The sequence below is a fragment of the Mytilus galloprovincialis genome, chromosome 3 (genome assembly GCF_965363235.1).
Source record: "Mytilus galloprovincialis chromosome 3, xbMytGall1.hap1.1, whole genome shotgun sequence".
Classification (NCBI taxonomy): domain Eukaryota; kingdom Metazoa; phylum Mollusca; class Bivalvia; order Mytilida; family Mytilidae; genus Mytilus; species Mytilus galloprovincialis.
This window is the reverse complement of record NC_134840.1, coordinates 69529585-69553638: the sequence shown is the minus strand read 5'-3', so window position 1 is coordinate 69553638 and position 24054 is coordinate 69529585. Positions and strand designations below refer to the sequence as shown.

Here is a 24054-nt window from a genome sequence, read left to right as displayed (position 1 = left end):
AGAGGTTGACAAAGTTTTTCGTCCAGACTGGACTTGAATGTCAGTTTACATGGTTAACCCACATTATGGCATGACACTATACTCTTGCAAAATGAAAACTGCATGTTTGCAGGAAGGAGTAGGGATTATATAAATTTCTTTTCCTCTCTTCATGTTTATGCTCCATTGCTTTCTTTTACTCTGATTTCCTTCTGCTTTCATAATATACTCCTTTTCTCAATTCTGTATTTCGTCTTCATTAAAACTGTTTCCTGTGTTCCTATCTCCCATGTTCCTGATCCCATCAAATCTGTAGCTGACAAAACCCTTGAAAACAAAAAATACTATTATAGGGGGTCATTATAGACAGTAAGAGTTGAAGCTTAGATTGAAGTTTGACTACAAACTGTGTAACAAACATATAACAATGAGAATAGCCCTCCCCCCCCCCCCCCCCCCCCCCCCCCCCTCCCCTCAGAGACATCCTGGTCATGATCCTTTCCATTACCTATATATGATTACTTTTAGGTGCACATCCAATGTAAACCCTTTGTGATAATATATATATATATATGTAATTGCTGCAAGATTCAATTTTAATTATGCCCGTTGTATGGTTATTATGTTTTTTGGTCTGTCAGTTCGTCCTTCTGTTTGTTAGAGTTTTGACTCCAATCTCAAGGTCCACTGAACATAGAACATAGAAAATGATATTGTGAGTTGGGCATACATACATGTATATGTGTACTAATTATCATTTTTTTTGAACAAAAAGATGTGGCAGTACTAGTAAATGTTGCAAATTGATTTCTCTGAAAAAAGTATTTATATTACTACAAAAAAGTTTAATGAAAAAAGTGCATTCTACTTGTGAAGGTTTATTGCCCTAGCAAGGATAGATACATATTCAAAATGTACATGTAGACTATATATATACAAGGGATCTGTATGTACATGTGGATTTTTAGTGCTCCTTAGATTTATTTTGTTGGAATCACACTTAAAAAAAATCATTTCTGACAAGTAAAAATAAATAGGATTTCATATTTTCTTTTTATGCCATCTGTCTTAATTGCAATTGATAGGAAAGAAACAAGATTTGCTCTTGAAAACTGCAATTGTTTTATGCCTCCATCATAGCATTACCGTTCTACAGTCTTGCCCCTTTACTATGTTTGCAAATGAAAAAAATGCTGAATTTTAGATCCGTCCTCTTACCTTAAGTTTGTCTCAACCCAATGTAATAGAATTTATACACAATGCTTACTGTTCCACATGTACAATACTCGTCATGCTCATATCAAGTATGAAGTTTGGTAGCGTCATGCTAACTGTTCTTTAGTTCTGTCCCATTATATTGTTATATATATATGCAAGCAGGGGCATCACTGGTGTTCATGGAAATATTCCCCATTTTGTTTTTTTTAAATAAAACCAATATAAATAAAGATACAAAAATGATATACATGTAGATGTGTATGTATAACACAGAAAAACAAAAATTGCAAACAAAAACTGAAGATATTACCAAAATTTGGCTGGCAAATATTTACTGTTAGGGATATTGAACTTGAACTTTGCATGAACCTTAAAAGAATCAAAGGAAATAGATATTTGAGAAGTAATAAGTACAAACCATACATCTGTACTTGTAATATGATCAATTGTAACATTACAGTCGCCATTATGTTCCGTAAGAACTTGATTTGGTGTTAAGATCAACCTTTACAGCTTATAATGTAATTTCCCATGGTTGTATCTTCATAGGCATATAACCTTACAGGAAATAGTTTGTTAATGTTCTCTGATTGTGTTTGTCTTTCCTTGTTTAGGGTCAGCTACAAGAAATGATTAATGATTTTACGAAAATTACTCATACATGTACATATGCACAGGTGTGTGTGGTAGTGCAGACCTAGCAAAGTCCCTTTAAAACATGAAAGGGAGGCAAACAATATAAAACGGACATTCAAACTCATAAATTGAAAATGAACAGACAATTCCATATGGCAAAAAATACAAAACAACCAAAAAACAAATAGAACTAAAGACAGAGCATCATAAATCCCTATTGAGAGGGAGGAGGAAATCTCTTGAGCTACTGAAGGCTTAGCAGATCCTACTATACATGTCACACTTAAATTGTAGTGTTGCTCATGTACTATACATGTCCCACTTAAACTGTATAGTGTTGCTCATGTACTATACATGTCGCACTTAAACTGTATAGTGTTGCTCATGTACTATACATGTCGCACTTAAACTGTATAGTGTTGCTCATGTACTATACATGTCACACTTAAACTGTATAGTGTTGCTCATGTACTATACATGTCCCACTTAAACTGTATAGTGTTGCTCATGTACTATACATGTCGCACTTAAACTGTATAGTGTTGCTCATGTACTATACATGTCGCACTTAAACTGTATAGTGTTGCTCATGTACTATACATGTCACACTTAAACTGTATAGTGTTGCTCATGTACTATACATGTCCCACTTAAACTGTATAGTGTTGCTCATGTACTATACATGTCACACTTAAACTGTAGTGTTGCTCATGTACTATACATGTCACACTTAAACTGTATAGTGTTAACGTTGCTCATGTACTATACATGTCGCACTTAAACTGTATAGTGTTAACGTTGCTCATGTACTATACATGTCACACTTAAACTGTAGTGTTGCTCATGTACTATACATGTCGCACTTAAACTGTATAGTGTTGCTCATGTACTATACATGTCACACTTAAACTGTATAGTGTTGCTCATGTACTATACATGTCGCACTTAAAGTGTATAGTGTTGCTCATGTACAATACATGTCGAACTTAAACTGTATAGTGTTGCTCATGTACTATACATGTCGCACTTTAAAAACTGTATAGTGTTGCTCATGTACTATACATGTCGCACTTAAACTGTATAGTGTTGCTCATGTACTATACATGTCGCACTTAAACTGTATAGTGTTGCTCATGTACTATACATGTCGCACTTAAAGTGTATAGTGTTGCTCATGTACTATACATGTCGCACTTAAAGTGTATAGTGTTGCTCATGTACTATACATGTCACACTTAAACTGTAGTGTTGCTCATGTACTATACATGTCACACTTAAACTGTATAGTGTTAACGTTGCTCATGTACTATACATGTCACACTTAAACTGTATAGTGTTGCTCATGTACTATACATGTCGCACTTAAACTGTATAGTGTTGCTCATGTACTATACATGTCACACTTAAACTGTATAGTGTTGCTCATGTACTATACATGTCCCACTTAAACTGTATAGTGTTGCTCATGTACTATACATGTCACACTTAAACTGTAGTGTTGCTCATGTACTATACATGTCACACTTAAACTGTATAGTGTTAACGTTGCTCATGTACTATACATGTCGCACTTAAACTGTATAGTGTTAACGTTGCTCATGTACTATACATGTCACACTTAAACTGTAGTGTTGCTCATGTACTATACATGTCGCACTTAAACTGTATAGTGTTGCTCATGTACTATACATGTCACACTTAAACTGTATAGTGTTGCTCATGTACTATACATGTCGCACTTAAAGTGTATAGTGTTGCTCATGTACAATACATGTCGAACTTAAACTGTATAGTGTTGCTCATGTACTATACATGTCGCACTTTAAAAACTGTATAGTGTTGCTCATGTACTATACATGTCGCACTTAAACTGTATAGTGTTGCTCATGTACTATACATGTCGCACTTAAACTGTATAGTGTTGCTCATGTACTATACATGTCGCACTTAAAGTGTATAGTGTTGCTCATGTACTATACATGTCGCACTTAAAGTGTATAGTGTTGCTCATGTACTATACATGTCACACTTAAACTGTAGTGTTGCTCATGTACTATACATGTCACACTTAAACTGTATAGTGTTAACGTTGCTCATGTACTATACATGTCACACTTAAACTGTAGTGTTGCTCATGTACTATACATGTCACACTTAAACTGTAGTGTTGCTCATGTACTATACATGTCGCACTTAAAGTGTATAGTGTTGCTCATGTACTATACATGTCGCACTTAAACTGTATAGTGTTGCTCATGTACTATACATGTCGCACTTAAACTGTATAGTGTTGCTCATGTACTATACATGTCGCACTTAAACTGTATAGTGTTGCTCATGTACTATACATGTCGCACTTTAAAAACTGTATAGTGTTGCTCATGTACTATACATGTCGCACTTAAAGTGTATAGTGTTGCTCATGTACTATACATGTCGCACTTAAACTGTATAGTGTTGCTCATGTACTATACATGTCGAACTTAAACTGTATAGTGTTGCTCATGTACTATACATGTCGCACTTTAAAAACTGTATAGTGTTGCTCATGTACTATACATGTCGCACTTAAACTGTATAGTGTTGCTCATGTACTATACATGTCGCACTTAAACTGTATAGTGTTGCTCATGTACTATACATGTCGCACTTAAAGTGTATAGTGTTGCTCATGTACTATACATGATCCTGGGTGCTGTTCGACTTTGTGCTTGTTTCGGCTTTCAGGCTTTTGTATCTGTGCGTCACACATAGGTCTTGTGTGGACAAGGTGCACTTCTGGCGTATTAGGATTTTGGACTTGTTGCCTTTTGTTGGCTGTTGTTCGTGTGATTCTTTGTCAATTGTGTTCTCCAATTTATTTATATTGTAGTCCTGTGTTGTCATTTTGATGTTGTATTTCACATGGCCATAAAAGTGCGAGGTTTGGCATGCCACAAAACCAGGTTCAACCCACCATTTTTTCCTTTAAAAATGCCCTGTACCAAGTCAGGAATATGGTCATTGTTATATTATAGTTCGTTTCTGTGTGTATTACATTATAACGTTGTGTCATTTGTTTTCTCTTATTTTTGAGTGTACATTCACATTGCGATAAGACATGTCACGGTACTTGTCTATCCCAAATTCATGTATTTGGTTTTGATGTTATATATATATGTTATATTTGTTATTCTCGTGGGATTTTGTCTATATGTGTTACATTTTAGTGTTATGTCGTTGTTCTCTTATATTTAATGCGTTTCCCTCGGTTTTAGTTTGTTATCCCGATTTTGTTTTTTGTCCATGGATTTATGAGTTTTGAACAGCGGTATACTACTGTTGCCTTTATTCATGTACTATACATGTCGCACTTAAAGTGTATAGTGTTGCTCATGTACTCTTTTTCTTTTGTAAGTGCAGACAGAGGATAAGTCTAATTTGGTATGTCACATCCAAGAAAAAAAGTGATTTCTGCATCATGTCAGTTTAATCATGTCTACTTTATATATGTAAATAGCTCTACCTGTCAAAGACACAAAGTATTTGAAAGAAAATATTACCCTAACCATACACATTATTTTGATACAGCAACTCTTCTTTGCTCATAAATCCTAAATGCTGTTTGATTGTTGGAGAACAGCAAATTCACATACATATTGTCAAATCTTTAGTTTGACCTGGCCTTTTAGGCATGACATCATGGGGGCACGGGTAGAGTACTGGAGTAGTTGAAATGCTTAATATATAATTTTGTGTATTCATTTATTTTCATATTTACAGGTTTCAAATTTTTTTGGGGTTTTGTGGGTTGCCGAGGTCAATGAAGGTCTGTGTTAGAAAATTTGAACTTTGCTGAAAATATAATTGCAGCACACCTTCATCCACAAAATACACTAACATTGGTATATTACTTGTCATAATGAATCTGCAGTCATTGTCGAAATACTAGTAAGAGACTAAAATGATGATTCCCATGAATGGGTGTGTATTTTTACCAAACAGCATGTTCTTTATGATGTCATAATTGATACTGATGATAGGATGTCATATATTATTCCTAGTCTGTACGGCTATAATCTGTATTATGTAATCCGTAGGAAATAATATGACAGAAAGTACTATTTCACCTTACTTAATCTTAATAATTATTGTCTGTAATCACAGCCAATGATGTAATAATTGCAAGTTATCTTATAAATGGAATTAAATTGAACTGTTTATTGACAAAAAATCTTTATGTAGCATTAGAGTTGAATCGTTGAATTTGGCACAGATTTGATAAAGCAGAAATTTGTTCTAAATTTTTTAACAAATGTTTTTGTTAAGGTCAGGGATCTGTGGAATAGAATATTTTAGAATTACATGATGAAATGCAGGTTTCCAAAACACGATTTGATCCCTGAATAGATACAGCAACAAGCAGGCTCATTTTTTCGCTATCGAAAATTCCCAATTAAGATATTCTATATTTAACTGTATGGAGGATTAACAAGATATATTTCATGGAAGTGAATGTAAAAACTAAAACGTGATCCTAGAAAAAATAAAAAGTTTTTAATTTATCTGTAATCAAACTACCAATTCATGCATCATAAACAATCAACAGCCTTTTGTTATATTTTTGCTTTTGTTGGTTTCTTTTTTTTCTACAAACCATATTTGAAATGAATATAAAGAGATGTGGTATGACAATAAGACAACTGGCTTGTAGCGCAAAAAAAATAAATAAAAAAATACAAAATAAGGGGATGAAAGTACAGATCTAAGAAGACTTCCAGCCCTTTACAAAAAATGACAAATATTTATAAATGATGATTTTCTGGACTCAAATATCAATTAGTTCACTTCCAACCAATTTAGTGTAAAGACATTATAAACAGTCAGAGAATAGCATGCTCTTGTGTGCAATGCCAAAAATATAAGTATCTACAGGACATAGGACCATATATAAGAGTTCATAGCTGTGTATAGCAATGCATATAAAAGTTATGTTGTAATTTACAATTAACAACATCGATCATATATGCAATGTCAGTACTGATTAAGACATTATGATATTCAAAGATCTTGAATAGAGTGTTCAATTGTTTAATTTAAAATAAGAAAAAATGACTATTCTTAATAAACATAATGTCTTTAATTGTCTATTAATTATGTTCTGATGTCAGTTAATTATAAAAAAAATCATAGTTTTTTATTTGAAAATATGTCAGACTACTATCTTGTTTCTGTGAATTCTCATCAACAACATTGTTTGTTTTAGAATCTTTCAAATACTGGAAGCCTTAGAGCTTAAGACAAAGTGGTGAAAAGCAAGCATTTTTTTCTGTTATTGATTCTTTTTTAATCTTACAACCATGACAATCATGACAATGAAACCCCCTAAAAAACAATGAACTTTATGTTTTCTTACATTTTGCTACAATTGTAACTATAATTACATTAAAAAAAGAGTATTTCATTTCATCTGTTCCTAAAAAATCCTTCATTATGGAGTGAACTCTGTTTTTCATGATTTATTGAGTTGTATCATTTGAAAATGTATTCCAACTGTAATTGAAACAACTGGCAAATTGATTAGACATTTTCAAGCAGTATTGTTATCACATGGAACACTTAGCATTGACAAATAATGTCAACACACTCAAATTAACACATGAAGTCACATTAGAACTTTACAGAAGATTGTTTATTATCACTGCTAAACAAACATCTGCCTCATTGAAATACAATTTAATGAAACTTTTCGTCACTGCTATGGTAAGAAAAGGTCACAATTTTCTGTCATTGATGAAAATGTACCAGCTGAATATAAAATTCAGAATTGAAAAGAAAGACAACAAAAGTTGTACCCCCTCTTTTTGCCCCTTTGTGGGAAAAATTTGGTTGAATATATATGGAGTCACAGAAGCATGACTGGAGTGGGCCCCCTCTTAGAGTAGTCAGTGGGCACCTCTTTTGAAAATTTCTGGATCCGACTGCCACTGACAACAACCGGACCCATAGAGCAGGAAAACAGCCCAAGGCCACTATTGAAATGTGACTACATTCTAATGAATAATTTTATTTTGCTTTTAAATTTTAAACTGGTTAAAGGATAACTACAAAAAGTAAAGGAATTGATGGTAAAAATAGAAATTGAAAGTCATGGGTTCATCAACAAATTGTTAGGGTACGCCTATTTGAAGTACAGGAGACTTTTCACTGATATTGAAATAAGTTGAAATATAGCATGATTCGATAACATCTTTAATTACAAAAGTACGAAAGACTTTCAAAAAAGAAATGTTGACGTATTTATAGTCTAGAGCATCGTCTGGATTTAGATAATGAGAAGCATATTAGCTATATATGGCTAGAATTAGAAGCAAGGTTAAGTTAAATGGTTGACATCGTATTATATGACTTCCTGTATAAAATTTTCACAAGGGACTGGTGCCGATATTGATCTTGTTAGCTTCAATTATTATAACGTTATTGTCAATAGGTATCAGACCAATGCTCATGCAAAGTTTTTTTTAGAATGTTCTTTGAAGAAGTAAACATTTGCATACAATTGCACCTTGTACAGGTAGTTACCTATTCATAGGCCTAAGACTATTTTACATGTTGTCTTTCTTATCAAATCTATTATTGATCATCAGACCAGATCATTTAATATCTTGTTGTATGCAAATCTGTATATGAAGGTCACGTTACAAGTATATAATTAATTACAGTGCAATTGTACGTAGGTTGTTCATATCATGCATATAGATATGTATAGAAAGTAATTTAGTATTCAAAGGTTTTAACCTACAGTAATGATTTACAAATAATCTATTTATGGGTAAAAAGTAAAACTTTTCAACATATTTATTGTGTAAGGTTCATTAAATGGATCACATTTTAAACAGCTGCTAAAATATAAATAGTGCTCAACCTCAGGTGATATTGGGCCTCTTGTTGGAGTTTTCCCTCAAAATACCAGTATAATCAAATGCTAGTAAAGTTTTAAGTTTGCAAGACAACTTATATGACTTTTTATCCCAACAAAAAAAACCAGGAAAAATATAAAAGTTCTTCTAGGATCTTTGTGTCAATTTTGGATCACTAGCATTTAGGTATTTTCGTGTTTGTGCCTGTTAGACTGGAAGTCTGTGACTAAAACACTAACATTAACATTAGTATACATGTATGTGACCTGGAGCTTGGTAAGGCAATGATATTTTACCACGAAAAGGATAGCAAGGTTATACTACAAATCATTTATTTAAAGTTTACCAGTATTTGGTTGTTATCACTTGTTGTCTAATGGCATGGTCTTATTTTGGGGGGTGTCTGATGACTGATCCAAGATCCCACTTTTTGGGGGTCAAATTCCAGCCTGATTTCGTTTCCTGTTTTCCCGCATTCCTACTTACAAAAAATCAGCCAATCCCCGTCATGCTTAGATCCCAATAAGACCCTTCAATAGTATGAATGGCCAAAATTCTGTGTTGCAATATATGATTGATTGCTTGATATTGGCTTAACATCCAGTGGCAAATATTTCATACATGCTCAATAAATGAGTGCACTGCTGTTCTGCAGATAATCACTAAATGCACAGATTCATTTGGTTTTACACGAAATGAATGCATTTCATGGATAGATACATGTATATATTGGTAAACTTGTATTGTTTGGTAGCTGTCTCATCGACATTTGTACCATATCTCCTTTTATTATACTACAAGTAATGGAAGTTTATACTAAAACGTTTTTGTATGCGTCAACTTCTGTCAAGTATGAAAACTTGTAACTGCACAAGATATTAGATCCAAGCTGATGTTACTGTCAAAGTGTGTACAATGAACAGTTGTATTTATTGAGGTTTCAAAATTAATTGCATGTTGTAGATCATACATACAACTGCATTAAAAATTATCACAGGAATCAAATCGTGCTATAAATTTGAACTTTGGGTAAAACCTGCTCTTCATTGTATGTTTTTATGCATTGTGAAAGAAAAGTAAAAGCATGCAATCCAATCAAATAAAAGGCTTAAATTTCAAATATGAATGTTTTTCTGTCCTTGCTTAATGCGCTGTAAAGAGCAAATGTAAAACTGCAAATGTCTTCACTGGTCTACGTGAGGAAACTGTTTGATTGATCAGGGACGGAATTATTAGAAGTTTATGACGTAAAAATGTTACATCACAATCATTTACAATTGACTCTTTTTTTCTGGTTTTATTTAATAACTATTCCAGACATTATTGTACGTCATACATGTATACATGCATGTAAAGTTGCATTCATAATTTTTGTGGTGTGAACAAAAAAAACGAAATAACTTTGTGCTGAGAAGTTGAACTTTTGGTTAAAAACTAGTCCATATAACAGTACTTTTTCTCAGTTTAAACATGTCAATTAAATAATTCAAAATTAGAAGAAAGCTCCCATAGATAATCAAAAGATTGTGTTCAAAACTTTAAAAAGAATATAAAAGTAAAGATTGTGAATCCTTGGTATTCAAAGTGTTTCAAAAGAATTAAAGAATAAAGGAAAAATTGTGAACTTTGTTTGAAATATATAAACTGTGTGTCAGAAAACTGTAAACCTGTACCTGTTTGTGATGTAGATTTCTGTCACTCAGAATTATGTATATCATAGGCTGATTTGTCATCTGTTTGTATATTTTATGATCAATTAGATGGAAAATATTGTTGAAGAATTTTTACATACAAGGCTCAAGATCTTTATGACAAGACAGCATTGGCTGTCAGGCTGACATTAAATGTCATGTACACAAATTGTTTATCTCTAATTTGTAAGTTGTTGGTAATGATCTTGAAGTTAATTGGCCTCTGGAACCAGAATCATAAATATGTTGTACTTATATTAGTGAGCTTAGAATTCATCTTCAGGTTGGTGGTAATCCATGGGACATATTTTACTCCTTGTATTCTTGTTTTTAACATGCTTACTTGGGTCTTTAAAGCTATATGAATATAGACAATCGAATGAAAGCACTAGTTAGGTAAATGGTCAATAAAGAAATCTGCCCAAAAAATCAAAGGAGACATACAAAACCATGACAAAAATACAAACAAACAAACAAAAATGATAAAAAGTTCACAACAGTTCACAACACAGTAAGTAAGTAAGTAATTTTTATTGGTTTAAAATCCAAAATTGCAGGATTGATACCAAGACAATACAATACAACACATGAAACTAAAGATTAACCCTTTCCTCCATAATGACGCCTTTTGACACCACCCCCTTTACCCCATAATGACGCTTTTTGACGCCAGTGTTGTACCTCAGTTGAAATGCTTTGACTACAAAATGTCTGCATCAGACTTAAAAAAAATTGTATCCAATATGAAAAGGATATTCATGAGAATTATCTGACTTGAATTTCATTGATGAAATATTGGTTTTCACAATGTATTAACACTTTAAAACTGATGTTGTTTTTACTGAAAAAAATCCTATGCGAATCAAGTATATTACAAAAAAAAATCCATGGAGGAAAGGGTTAAAAAAATATGAACTCCGCCAAAAGATGGTAGTTACTTCAGAAGAGATTGTAGTCCGTGTTTCACTAACTACACAGCCACTAAATAATCAAGTAACTGTTAACCAACTTATTTTCGCAAGCGATTTATTTTTCGTGATTTTAGCTTGTACAAAAATAGAGCAAATATAAATTGTGATGAATATGTTAAAATTGGTTCTACCCTTATTTAGATATATCAAGTAAATGTGATAATCAGGAAATTAAATTAACATGTGTAGTTTTGAAAAACCTAAACGCTTAATAAAGTATCTGCAAAAAAATTAGTTGGTTTACCATATTTGATATTGAAATTCATTAAGTTATAGCTATACATAATTGATTTATAAGCACGTACAGTAATAATTTTGGACACTTCAGAAGCGCCAAAAAATGGGAATTGATCCATGTGGCCTCAGAACTTGCATTTTAAGTCTAATAATACATATTGCATTGTAAAACAACCTGCACCTGCCTGTTACATTTAATCATTAAGTGCATATTCCATTTTAGTCAATTTTGAATATTTGCACTAATAATTACACTCATTAATTTCCAAAATTTCTAGGTTACAGCTAATACAGTTTAACCCAGTGTCATTTTTTACCTACAATGTATTGCAGTTAATTCATAAGTGGATAATTAATTACTGAATGCTTGTGGCTATGAAAATAACATTTGATTTTCATTTATAATCGATTTCTTTTATAATTAATCGCTTTTCTACTTTATTACATTTACATTTTAAATATGTGAAGTACAAATACAGGAAGTCAACTATTTGTTGACCATATATATACAAAAGATGTTTTTGTTTACATTTTAAATAATATTTCAAGGTCTTGATCAAAATAAACTATTTTCTAGGTAAATAATTGATATTAAATGGCAGCAGTTCAGGTTTTTTTTCTGATTTTTTTGTGTTTATATTATGTAACACAGTAATCCTCTGTAGAAATGTTTAACTTCTTTTGTTCCATATAATTGTGGTATGGCCTTGTAGTTCTTGTGTTACTATGCTGCATTGCTTCTATTGGATTTTATTTTTTTCCCATTTTCTTCCTGTAAAAGTAAAGTTAAATTTTTAATGACTTTTTTTTACCATTCATATGTATTCATAAAAAATCATCTTAAATACCAAGCATGACAACAAAATCTACGTAATTTTGACTAAATATCATACAAAGATATAATTATTCATGATATTCAGTAATAAAGACTTCCGTAATAAAAAATCATTATGTCCATATGAATATGTAAGGAGTGATCTAGAACATCTGTAAAAAGATCCATTTGAAAAGAAAAAGAAAATGATGCAAGTGTATTAAAGGTGAAAGTTTTGTAAGGCAAAACATTTCCCCACATTGAGATACTTCCGTGTACAGAATTTAGTAGCTGAATAAAGCTATGATAAGGAATACTTGTCTCTTTGACATCCACCCCATATCCTCTGTTTATTTGAGATTTAAAGGCATTTTAAACACTTAATATTGATCTAAATACAGTATTTTTTGTCGTTATTTATTTAAACTTCAAATGTTGGGTAGAAAATGATTCATTGAAGAATAGAAAAAAACTTAATCCTTAAGGGAAAAAAACCAATTCACAGACAGGATTTACAATGACTCTAAAGTAAAATGAATCAACAAAATATCATAAGTCATTCAAAGTTAAAAGTTTTATCTTAGTTCTAAATCAATGCTGACATTGAAAAAAAAAAAAAATATAACTGACTTGTTATGACAGAAAACTAAGAATTTTGAAATATTATCTATTGTGACAATTGAATAACAACTGGTTAAAGTAAATGCTTGTTACCCTCAGAATTGAATAACTGCAATGCTTCAGAATTGAATAACTGCTGGTTATAGTAAATGCTTGTTACCCTCGGAATAGAATAACTATTGGTTAAAGTAAATGCTTGTTACCCTCAGAATTGAATAACTGCAATGCTTCAGAATTGAATAACTGCTGGTTATAGTAAATGCTTGTTACCCTCAGAATAGAATAACTATTGGTTAAAGTAAATACTTGTTATCCGCAGAATTGAATAACTGCTGGTTATAGTAAATGCTTGTTACCCTCGGTATCGAATAACAACTGGCTTAGTAAATGCTTGTTATCCTCAAAATTGAATAACTACTGGTTAAAGTAAATACTTTTTATCGGCAGAATTGTATAACTATTGGTTATAGTAAATGCTTAATGCCCTCAGAATTGAATAACTGCTTGTTATAGTAATAGCTTGTTACCCTTAGACTTGAATAACTACTGGTTTTAGTAAATGCTTGTTACCCTTGGAATCGAATAACTACTGGTTAAAATCAGGGTTGGCAAAAACCCGGGTTTTATGAGTATTGCCCAGCCCAGTGGGAAATACTGGGAAAACCCGGGTTTTACTGGGTTTTAATGGGTAATACTGGGCAATACTGGGTAATATAAAATACTGGCCTTAATTTTAAAGAGGATTCAGTGATCAAACTCAATTGCAATACATTTAAGATATTTATAAACACATTTTGATTTATAAATTAGTTTACTTGTTTGAGAGTGATAATCATGATAATACAAGTGTATATACATTTGAAAAAGTACTATTCTTGCAACTATAAGACAAGTAAACATGTAGGCACACATAACACAAATATTAATGTTTATCAATAATTCTCTTCTGAAAGTCTATTAAATCACCCTCTCGTCTAGATTGGTCAAACTGTTAACATACATTCAAAGAATTCGTTTTTCAAATGTATATATCTTGCATTAAGAATTAACAAGAAAATGTGAAAAAAAATTACTTTTGTATAATTTATATGTACATCACTAATTAGTAAGTAATTATTCAGATTAGGACATTGATATGTTTATATAACATTATTCAGCCTTTTCATTTCTATAAGGGTTAATGACTTGACCCTGTAGGGTGTTTATTTAGCAATATGATTGCAGACATTTAAATATATAATTCACATAAACACTGCTATAAAATGTATTTTTTTTAAAGTTTGGATAGTTGAAACAATACATGGAAATTAACAAGGTATTAACAATCCTAAAATATTCAAATTTTGTATTCTGCCTACATAGAAGTAGTGGAGAAAAGAATGAAATTGAATTTTCAATCTTCTAGAGACATGACTCTCAATGGTTATCTGTATAAAATGTATATATTTAGCCATAATACTATGAAACTACAACAAGACTTTACTATTTTGTGTTAAAATAATCTTAAAAAGTCTTATTGCCAAGTATTACCCAGTATTACCCATTGCTGGGAGTATTGCCCAGCCCGGGAAAACCCGGGAATTCCCGCCTGGGTTTTCCCGGGTGGGTAATACTTTGCCAACCCTGGTTAAAATAAAAGCTTGTTACCCTCAGAATTGAATAACTACTGGTTAAAGTAAATACTTTTTATCGGCAGAATTGAATAACTACTGGTTATAGTAAAAGCTTGTTACCCTCAGAATTGAATAACTACTGGTTTTAGTACATGCTTGTTATCCTCAGAATTGAATAACAACTGGTTTTAGTAAATGCTTGTTGCCCTCAGAATTGAATAACAACTGGTTTCAGTAAATGCTTGTTGCCCTCAGAATTGAATAACTGCTGGTTATAGTAAATGCTTGTTACCCTCAGAATTGAATAACTGCTGGTTATAGTAAATGCTTGTTACCCTCAGAATTGAATAACTACTGGTTAAAGTAATAACTTGTTATCTGCAGACTTGAATAACTACTGGTTAAAGTAAAAGCTTGTTGCCCTCAGAATTGAATAACTACTGGTTTTAGTACATGCTTGTTATCCTCAGAATTGAATAACTACTGGTTAAAGTAAAAGCTTGTTACCCTCAGAATTGAATAACTACTGGTTAAAGTAAAAGCTTGTTACCCTCAGAATTGAATAACTACTGGTTAAAGTAAAAGCTTGTTACCCTCAGAATTGAATAACTACTGGTTATCAGGTTATAGTAAATGCTTATTACCCTCAGAATGGAATAACTGCTGGTTATAGTAAATGCTTGTTACCCTCAGAATTGAATAACTGCTGGTTATAGTAAATGCTTATTACCCTCAGAATTGAATAACTGCTGGTTATAGTAAATGCTTGTTACCCTCAGAATTGAATAACTGCTGGTTATAGTAAATGCTTGTTACCCTCAGAATTGAATAACTACTGGTTAAAGTAAAAGCTTGTTACCCTCAGAATTGAATAACTACTGGTTATCAGGTTATAGTAAATGCTTATTACCCTCAGAATGGAATAACTGCTGGTTATAGTAAATGCTTGTTACCCTCAGAATTGAATAACTGCTGGTTATAGTAAATGCTTATTACCCTCAGAATTGAATAACTGCTGGTTATAGTAAATGCTTGTTACCCTCAGAATTGAATAACTGCTGGTTATAGTAAATGCTTATTACCCTCAGAATTGAATAACTGCTGGTTATAGTAAATGCTTATTACCCTCAGAATTGAATAACTGCTGGTTATAGTAAATGCTTGTTACCCTCAAAATTGAATAACTGCTGGTTATAGTAAATGCTTGTTACCCTCAGAATTGAATAACTGCTGGTTATAGTAAATGCTTGTTACCCTCAGAATTGAATAACTGCTGGTTATAGTAAATGCTTGTTGCCCTCAGAAAATTTTCTAGAAGTACATGTAGCTATCTTATCATGTACTAAAGGTAAAGGATAGGTGTCTTTTTGGTGAATGATTCTTGAAATCTTTTAATTGAGAAATGTTGTTGCATTATAGGAATATAACTGTTTGATGTTTTGATTGGTTCAGACATCATTTATGAGGATACTGAGACAACAACCACAACAACATAATTTTCAAGTGCACAAGTTGTTCTTTGAAATATGAAAAATTAAACGCAGTACATTATATCTTTGTTTATTATAGGAGTTCTGAGAAAAGAAAGGAAAAGTCTAGAGATGCAGCTAGAAATCGTAGAAGTCAGGAAGCTGAGATATTTTCTCAGTTATGTAATGCCCTTCCTGTTCCAAGTAATGTCCAGGCCCAGCTGGATAAATCCTCGGTTATGAGAATTGCCATCAGTCATCTAAAATTGGCCAAAATCATAGAAAAAGCAAATGATGAAGGTAAAATGTCCTTTACTTTAAGGGTCATATTTAACATGCAGGAATTGTAGTTTACATTAAGATCACAGAAAATGCAAAACAGGAAATTCTTTACTTTATTAAAAGTACATGTAACCTCAAGGTTAAAAACCGGTAATGATATTTATGTTATATAATTGGGATTAACCTGTTTACATTTATTAGATTCAGACTCTTGTTATTTTGAGTTTTGACAAATAGTTGGGTGGTGTTTTTTTTTAATGTCATGAATACAATATGTATAATGGAAATGGTTCAGATCATATTTAGAGGGGGAAAAACTGCCTAAATTGCCTGATTATTAACAATCTTTTGGAAAAGGCATTTGTTTAAATATGATTTACAAAGATGTTGAGTCAGATTGTTGACATGGGCCAAATTACTTTTGGATAAGATGTTGCTCATATTTCGTATTTTCCATGCAAAAGTTTGTCAAATGTATAACTTGATATCACAATTATAGTGTATGGGCTAAAGTGGCAAGACTTTGTCATCTTTTTGGTTTTATTTATTCTTTTACATGATTTTAAAAAGATTAAAGAATTTGACTTTTTTTGAAATTATGATCCAATTTCTATTTCAGCCATGATGTTGTCAGTTTCTTTTCTACAGTCTGAATGTCCTTTTGGTATCATACCTTTCATCCTCTCTATTGGCAATATTGATTTAAACAATTTGTCTTTAAAAGATTATTGCAAAAATTAAATATTTTTTTTATTAGCATTTTAAAAGTCATCATATTCTTCAACTATGATTAATGACATATTGATTTTCTCAAAGGTTTAATGTTTACCTTTATATATTTATCAAATATGACCATCTACCCTTCTCTATAAATGTTTGGCTTCATAACTTTGATGGTTCTGTGGTTAATAGATATGAAATTCCAAAGGTCATTATTTATTTTGAGAAGATGAAGTAGATACCATATTCTCATAGAATTTGTGTAAGAGAGATCGAGAATATAAGATTTATTTAAAGATGATGCAATAGACAAACATAGCCTATGGGGCTTACTAAATACTAGACAGTATAGCAAGGAAAAATTAAATTGTTAAAAATCCATATGAAAATTTGCAATTTTAGAATCTGAAGGAGTTTGGGTAATTAAATATACCCAAATTTGAAAAAAATACACTGTTGGTTAATATTCAATTTTAACCAGTCGCAGCATTTCGTAGTAGGATTTTAAAAATATTACCCATAAGGCATAAGTTCTGTAATGCTGAATTGCAGGCTTACCCATCCCTCCAAATTAGGTGAGCAAATCACAAAAAAAAAACCATACACACATGTTAAAGACAGGCAACACATGAAATAAAGCTTGGGCAATATTAATGTGTAGAAATGTGGGTAGATGTCAAGTGATTTGGAAGTGTTAGCATATTGCCTAAAAATGACCTTTATTCCAATCATTTGCTAATAGGTAAAACTGATTAAACAAATTTAATAAATTTGAATGAATTTCATATGTCAGAATGTCACCAGCTAACTAAGTTTTGAAAAAATGAAGATAAGCATCTTCAGTTTCTGAACTCCCAGCAAGAAAACTTATTCATTTATACAAGAATAAATTATATAGATTTTATCTCTTTTGAATTCTGGTGAAAGAATTTAAATACCAGATAGTTTTTTTCTGACAGGCTATTTTAAAAAAATAGAAATAATTAGAAGAAATTAAAATTTCTGACAGCTTTTTTTCAAAAAATAGAAATAATTAGAGGAAATACATTTTTTCTGACAGACTGTTTAAAAAAGATAGAAATAATTCAAGAAAAAAGGTGATATTTCTTCATAGGGTTCTCAGATGTAGTTGAAAGATTTTCAAAACAAATAGTTTTTTTGTAGAAAAGGTTATCACACTAGCAACAGTTCCTTTTTCAAAATATCTGTTTTAATTTTTTTCTGATTTGTCTGCGTCAGTTTTATCTGTTCAAGGCTAAACTAAAATAAATCCTGAGTATTTTTGTGTTTTTTTTTTTAGATTCTTTTGATTGGTATGGGTTAGTAGCATGTAAGCCAAAATTAAGAAAAGGCTGAAATGTGAATATTTTGAATATTAGAATTTATCATTTATTCATATATATGTAATGACTGCTTATATTTAAAGGTCAAAGGAGAAAAGTATAATATTTGATCCCTTTTACCTCCTCTTAAAAAGAAAAAAATATGAATTGCTTTAAATCTATATCAAATAACATCATTGGCCTTCAAATATTCGCAAGTATAAGACGAGTGTTTTGCCATGATATAACCTTTTTGTACTTCAATATTGAATACAGGAATTTTGCGCTGAGGTGGCATATATAAGCAAACCCCAATCACTAATTAAAGCAAATATAACCATTATAATGAAATCAAAACTTACATTTCTGAGTGTCAATTCATATCATTTTATTTATTTATCAATAAAATTAAAAGTAATATAATTTGAAAGGATTGATTTTAAAATGTTACCATTTTTAAATCCACAAAAATTGGTTCAGACAAAACAAATGAATCCACAGTAGAGATATTTTAAGGCTATTGCTAGCAGGCGACTTGGGTTGAAAATGCTGCTTTCTCATCTGTCACTTCACTTTGCATAAACATTCAAAGTTATCTCTAGTCGCCCAGTTGTTCACAATACTTGTTTTCAGTCGCTTTTGTCATTAGATAATTTCATATTTTACATTTTTTTTTAATTTTGGATGAGAACATGGATCATTTGTGGATGATCAGATATTTTCATATTTTTTCTATTTGTTTATTTTAGATGAGAAAACCGATCATTTATGGATGAAAGCCTTAGAAGGATTTGTCATCATCTTATCATCAGATGTTGATATCATTTTTGTATCAGAGAGTGTTGCTAAATACCTTGGCATCTCACAGGTAATCACTGTAAATTGACATAGTAAAAAAGAAATCACTGTTTGTGTTTTTTATGAGGGTGGTAATGATGGTTCCTTCATGAAGAATAACGGCAAAAATTTTTGCCAAATGACGTTAATGATAATTTTTGGTACATGACGATATAATGGGCATTTTCTTTTAGACGACAAAATTTTTTAATGATTTTGATGAATCACTATAAATTTTTTTCCAAAAATAACAGTAAAGATAACTATTTGAGAGCTCTTGCGAATCACTATAAGGATATTTTGACGAATCACTGTTAAATGGTAGCTGAAAATGACTGTTTAACGTCTGACCGTAAAAGGGCTTTACTACCCTCTTTTATTTGGCAAAGTGAAAAAGAAATAGATTCCATTTGTATTCTTTTTAAAATTTAATTAGCAGTTTTGAAAAAAAAATCTGAAGAGAGTTCTGATAAACAAATGAGCTTCTTGGCATATATTTTTCACAATTTTGTTAAACTTTAGATATTAATTAAATCAAGGCTACTGATGCCTTCTGTACAAGATATGAAACAGAAATAAAATAATCTACGAACACTTCTTTCCTGTTTCATTGGTTTTGTCATTTCATGTTACGATTTGTGTCATGAATTAATACATTATATTTCATCTTTTCTATGAGAATTATTTCCATTAGAATTATTTATGTTTGATTTTATAGGTCAAAGTCTGTTCAAACTCCTCTTTCAAAGTGATTTTATTTGTCAAACATCCGATTGCTTTTGTAGCTTGCCGTCTGCTAAAGTTTCTATAACCTTTTAAACTATGGATTCGTTATACTTTTAGATTGACTTAATAGGGCAGAGTCTACTAGAGTTTCTTCATCCATGTGACCATGATGAGATAGTGGATCTCTTGTGCCACAAGACCACCAACAAGAAGAAGTCGTTGTTTCTTCGTATGAAGTGTACTCTCACCACTAAAGGAAGAAGTGTCAACCTAAAATCTGCTTCTTATAAGGTAATTTCCATACCACATGTAAACACTTGTGTAGTCTGATAGTCTTATGGACTACCAAGATTACAAATACTGTGGTCTCAGTGATGTTTGATGGTCCTGTATTTGCAGAAATTATTTGTTATCACTTATTTCCATTTATAGAATTAAGAATGGAACAAGGAATGAGTCAAAGTAGCAAAAATCCAATCAAAGAGCAGAAAACAGCCCAAGGCCATCAACATGACCAATAGGTCGTCAATGCTGTGAGAAAATCTAGCACCCAGGTGTGGGCTTTAGCTGGCTTCTAAACAATAATGTATACTAATTAAGTGAAAATGGATGCCTGACTTAACTCCTAAACCTATAAATGAACCAAAATTAAAAAACACACACAAGACTAACAAAGAATATAAATTAGAGGACAATTTGCATAATAATTATATGGTTCCATTGCAATCAGGAGCTGTACGTTTTCGCAGAATGTACGTTTTCGTCAAGGTGTGCTTTATATGCAGGTGCGTTTTATGTAAGGAAAAAAACATTCCTCCCCCCAAAAAACAGCTGTGCGGCTTATTTAGTGGTGCGTTTTTTTTTTCTGGAGAATACGGTATATTAAATACCAGAGGGCCTAAAAAAAAAAAAACCAACCAACACAAACTTTATTTGGACTTCACTCAAAATTGATGGACCTATCTGTATTTTGGTGGTTTGGACCAATCAGACTGCCTGTTTTCTAAAACACGGTATAGTTGTTTAGCTAAAATATCTTCTCTGTATGAGGTAACCATGATCCACTGCATTGTAGAAGGTTATCATATAATTTTTACTACTTCATAAGTAATTTTAAAATGAAATTTCAGTAATGGTCACTCAAACCGACTACAGCTTGGTCCGTTTAGTTGTTTAAGTTTATGCTACATACAGAGGAAAGTTATTTTAACAAAGAGAGATCTGTTCAGTAGTTTGTTGAATGTATTTACTGGCTTCATTCTATTTTGTAACAATTTATTAACACTTTAAGTTTTTTGTCCGTTCCATTAGCACGTTTACAGATATATTACACACCACACAATGACTTATTGACCAATGTGGAGTGGACACCCGCCAATGTGTAAATAAATCTACCGGCAAAAAATAGTCTAAACCCAAGATTTTATTAACAAATTAACAAGTATGATATTAAGCTGTGAATTTTATAAATCTGATTCAAAATTTTTGTTATACTGCGAATAACATTTATAGATGCTGTAACATAAATAACTGTAAACTACTGTTACATTGGTCCTATCTTGTGTTACAAAAAATTAAATGTTATTTAAAATTTAAATTTGACTTTCATTCATTCAATGGTCAATGTTTTTATACGACCGCAAAAATTTTAATTTTTTGGTCGTATATTGCTATCACGTTGGCGTCGTCGTCGTCGTCGTCGGCGTCGGCATCGGCGTCGTCGTTGTCGTCGTCCGAATACTTTTAGTTTTCGCACTCTAACTTTAGTAAAAGTGAATAGAAATCAATAAAATTTTAACACAAGGTTTATGACCACAAAAGGAAGGTTGGGATTGATTTTGGGAGTTTTGGTGCCAACATTTTAGGAATTAGGGGCCAAAAAGGGCCCAAATAAGCATTTTCTTGGTTTTCGCACTATAACTTTAGTTTAAGTGAATAGAAATCTATGAAATTTTGACACAAGGTTTATGACCACAAAAGGAAGGTTGGGATTGATTTTGGGAGTTTTGGTTCCAACAGTTTAGGAATTAAGGGCCAAAAAAGGGCCCAAATAAGCATTATTCTTGGTTTTCGCACAATAACTTTAGAATAAGTAAATAGAAATCAATGAAATTTTAACACAAGGTTTATGACCACAAAAGGAAGGTTGGGATTGATTTTTGGAGTTGAGGTCACAACAGTTTATGAATTAGGGGCCAAAAAGGGGCCCAAATAAGCATTATTTTTGGTTTTTGCACCATAACTTTGGTATAAGTAAATAGAAATCTATGAAATTTAAACACAAGGTTTATGACCATAAAAGGAAGGTTGGGTTTGATTTTGGGAGTTTTGGTCCTAACAGTTTAAGAATAAAGGGCCCAAAGGGTCCAAAATTGAACTTTATGTGATTTCATCAAAAATTGAATAATTGGGGTTCTTTGATATGCCGAATCTAACTATGTATGTAGATTCTTAATTTTTGGTCCCGTTTTCAAATTGGTCTACATTAAGGTCCAAAGGGTCCAAAATTAAACTTAGTTTGATTTTAACAAAAATTGAATCCTTGTGGTTCTTTGATATGCTGAATTTAAAAATGTACTTAGATTTTTAATTATTGGCCTAGTTTTGAAGTTGGTCCAAATGGGGGTCCAAAATTAAACTTTGTTTGATTTCATCAAAAATTGAATAAATGGGTTCTTTGATATTCCAAATCTAACTGTGTATGTAGATTCTTAATTTTTGGTCCAGTTTTCAAATTGGTCTACATTAAGGTCCAATGGGTCCAAAATTAAACTAAGTTTGATTTTAACAAAAATTAAATTCTTGGACTTATTTGATATGCTTTATCTAAATATGTACTTTGATTTTTGATTATGGGCCCAGTTTTCAAGTTGGTCCAAATCAGGATTCCATATCAAGTATTGTGCAATAGCAAGAAATTTTCAATTGCACAGTATTGCACAATAGCAAGAAATATCTAATTGCACAATATTGTGCAATAGCAATTAATTTTCAATTGGAGTTATCTTTCTTTGTATAGAATAGTAGTTGATAATATATGTTGGAAATTTGCCAGACATGACTATGATGTCATTTTCTATTTTTATTTGCCAATAACTTTATGTAAATAACTTCATTGGAAATTTGCCAATATAAAATGTTGCTGATGAAGCTTTTTTTCCTTATCTTATCTAAAATGTTTTTAGATAATGTATGTTGGACATTTGCCAGACATGACTATGATGTCATTTTCTATTTTTATTTGCCAATAACTTTATGTAAATAACTTCATTGGAAATTTGCCAATATAAAATGTTGCTGATGAAGTTTTTTTTATTGTTTTATACAATAAACAATGTATATTCACTTTTACTACCAACCAATCTTTACCATTCAGTGATAACAAGCACTTTATTTTACATTTTAATATTTTATGATGTATTTAAAAGAGTAGTTATTGTTGCAAACTCCATTAGAAATTTGAATTGATATCAGTTTTGGAAAAAGGGAAACAGCGATGTGAAAAAAAAGGGGGGGGGTTTAAATTTTTCTCATTTCAGATTTCATAAATAAAAAGAAAATTTCTTCAAACATTTTTTTGAGAGGATTAATATTCAACAGCATAGTGAATTGCTCAAAGGCAAAAAAAAACTTTTAAGTTCATTAGACCACATTCATTCTGTGTCAGAAACCTATGCTGTGTCAACTATTTAATTTTAGATTTAAAAAGTTTGAAGAAGAAATCTTTAATTGATTTGTAAAATCTTGACATTTGTTTTGTGTAAAAAAAAACCATGTAATGTCAAAAATTTGATCACAATCCAAATTCAGAGCTGTATCACGCTTGAATGTTTTGTCCATACTTGCCCCAACTGTTCAGGGTTCGACCTCTGCGGTCGTATAAAGCTGCGCCCTGCGGAGCACCTGGTTTTTAATTGTTACATTCATTCATTTTGTCATTAGAACATTAGTAGATTTAATTTGAACCTTGGACTTTTTATCATTCTTTATCTTCTTCATTTGTGATTTTTTTTGGTCAT

At 31.5% G+C, this 24054-nt stretch overlaps 1 protein-coding gene across 2 annotated transcripts in view; it reads left to right on the top strand.

Moving 5' to 3' along the window:
* Window positions 1-24054, top strand: part of LOC143068771 (hypoxia-inducible factor 1-alpha-like) — a 58149-nt gene that overhangs the window by 9435 nt on the left and 24660 nt on the right. For both annotated transcript variants that reach the window (XM_076243068.1, XM_076243067.1), the window contains exons 2-4: window positions 16249-16448; window positions 19222-19340; window positions 20153-20326. In XM_076243068.1, the coding sequence (XP_076099183.1) occupies window positions 16249-16448; window positions 19222-19340; window positions 20153-20326 (493 nt within the window). The remainder of the gene's footprint in view (window positions 1-16248; window positions 16449-19221; window positions 19341-20152; window positions 20327-24054) is intronic.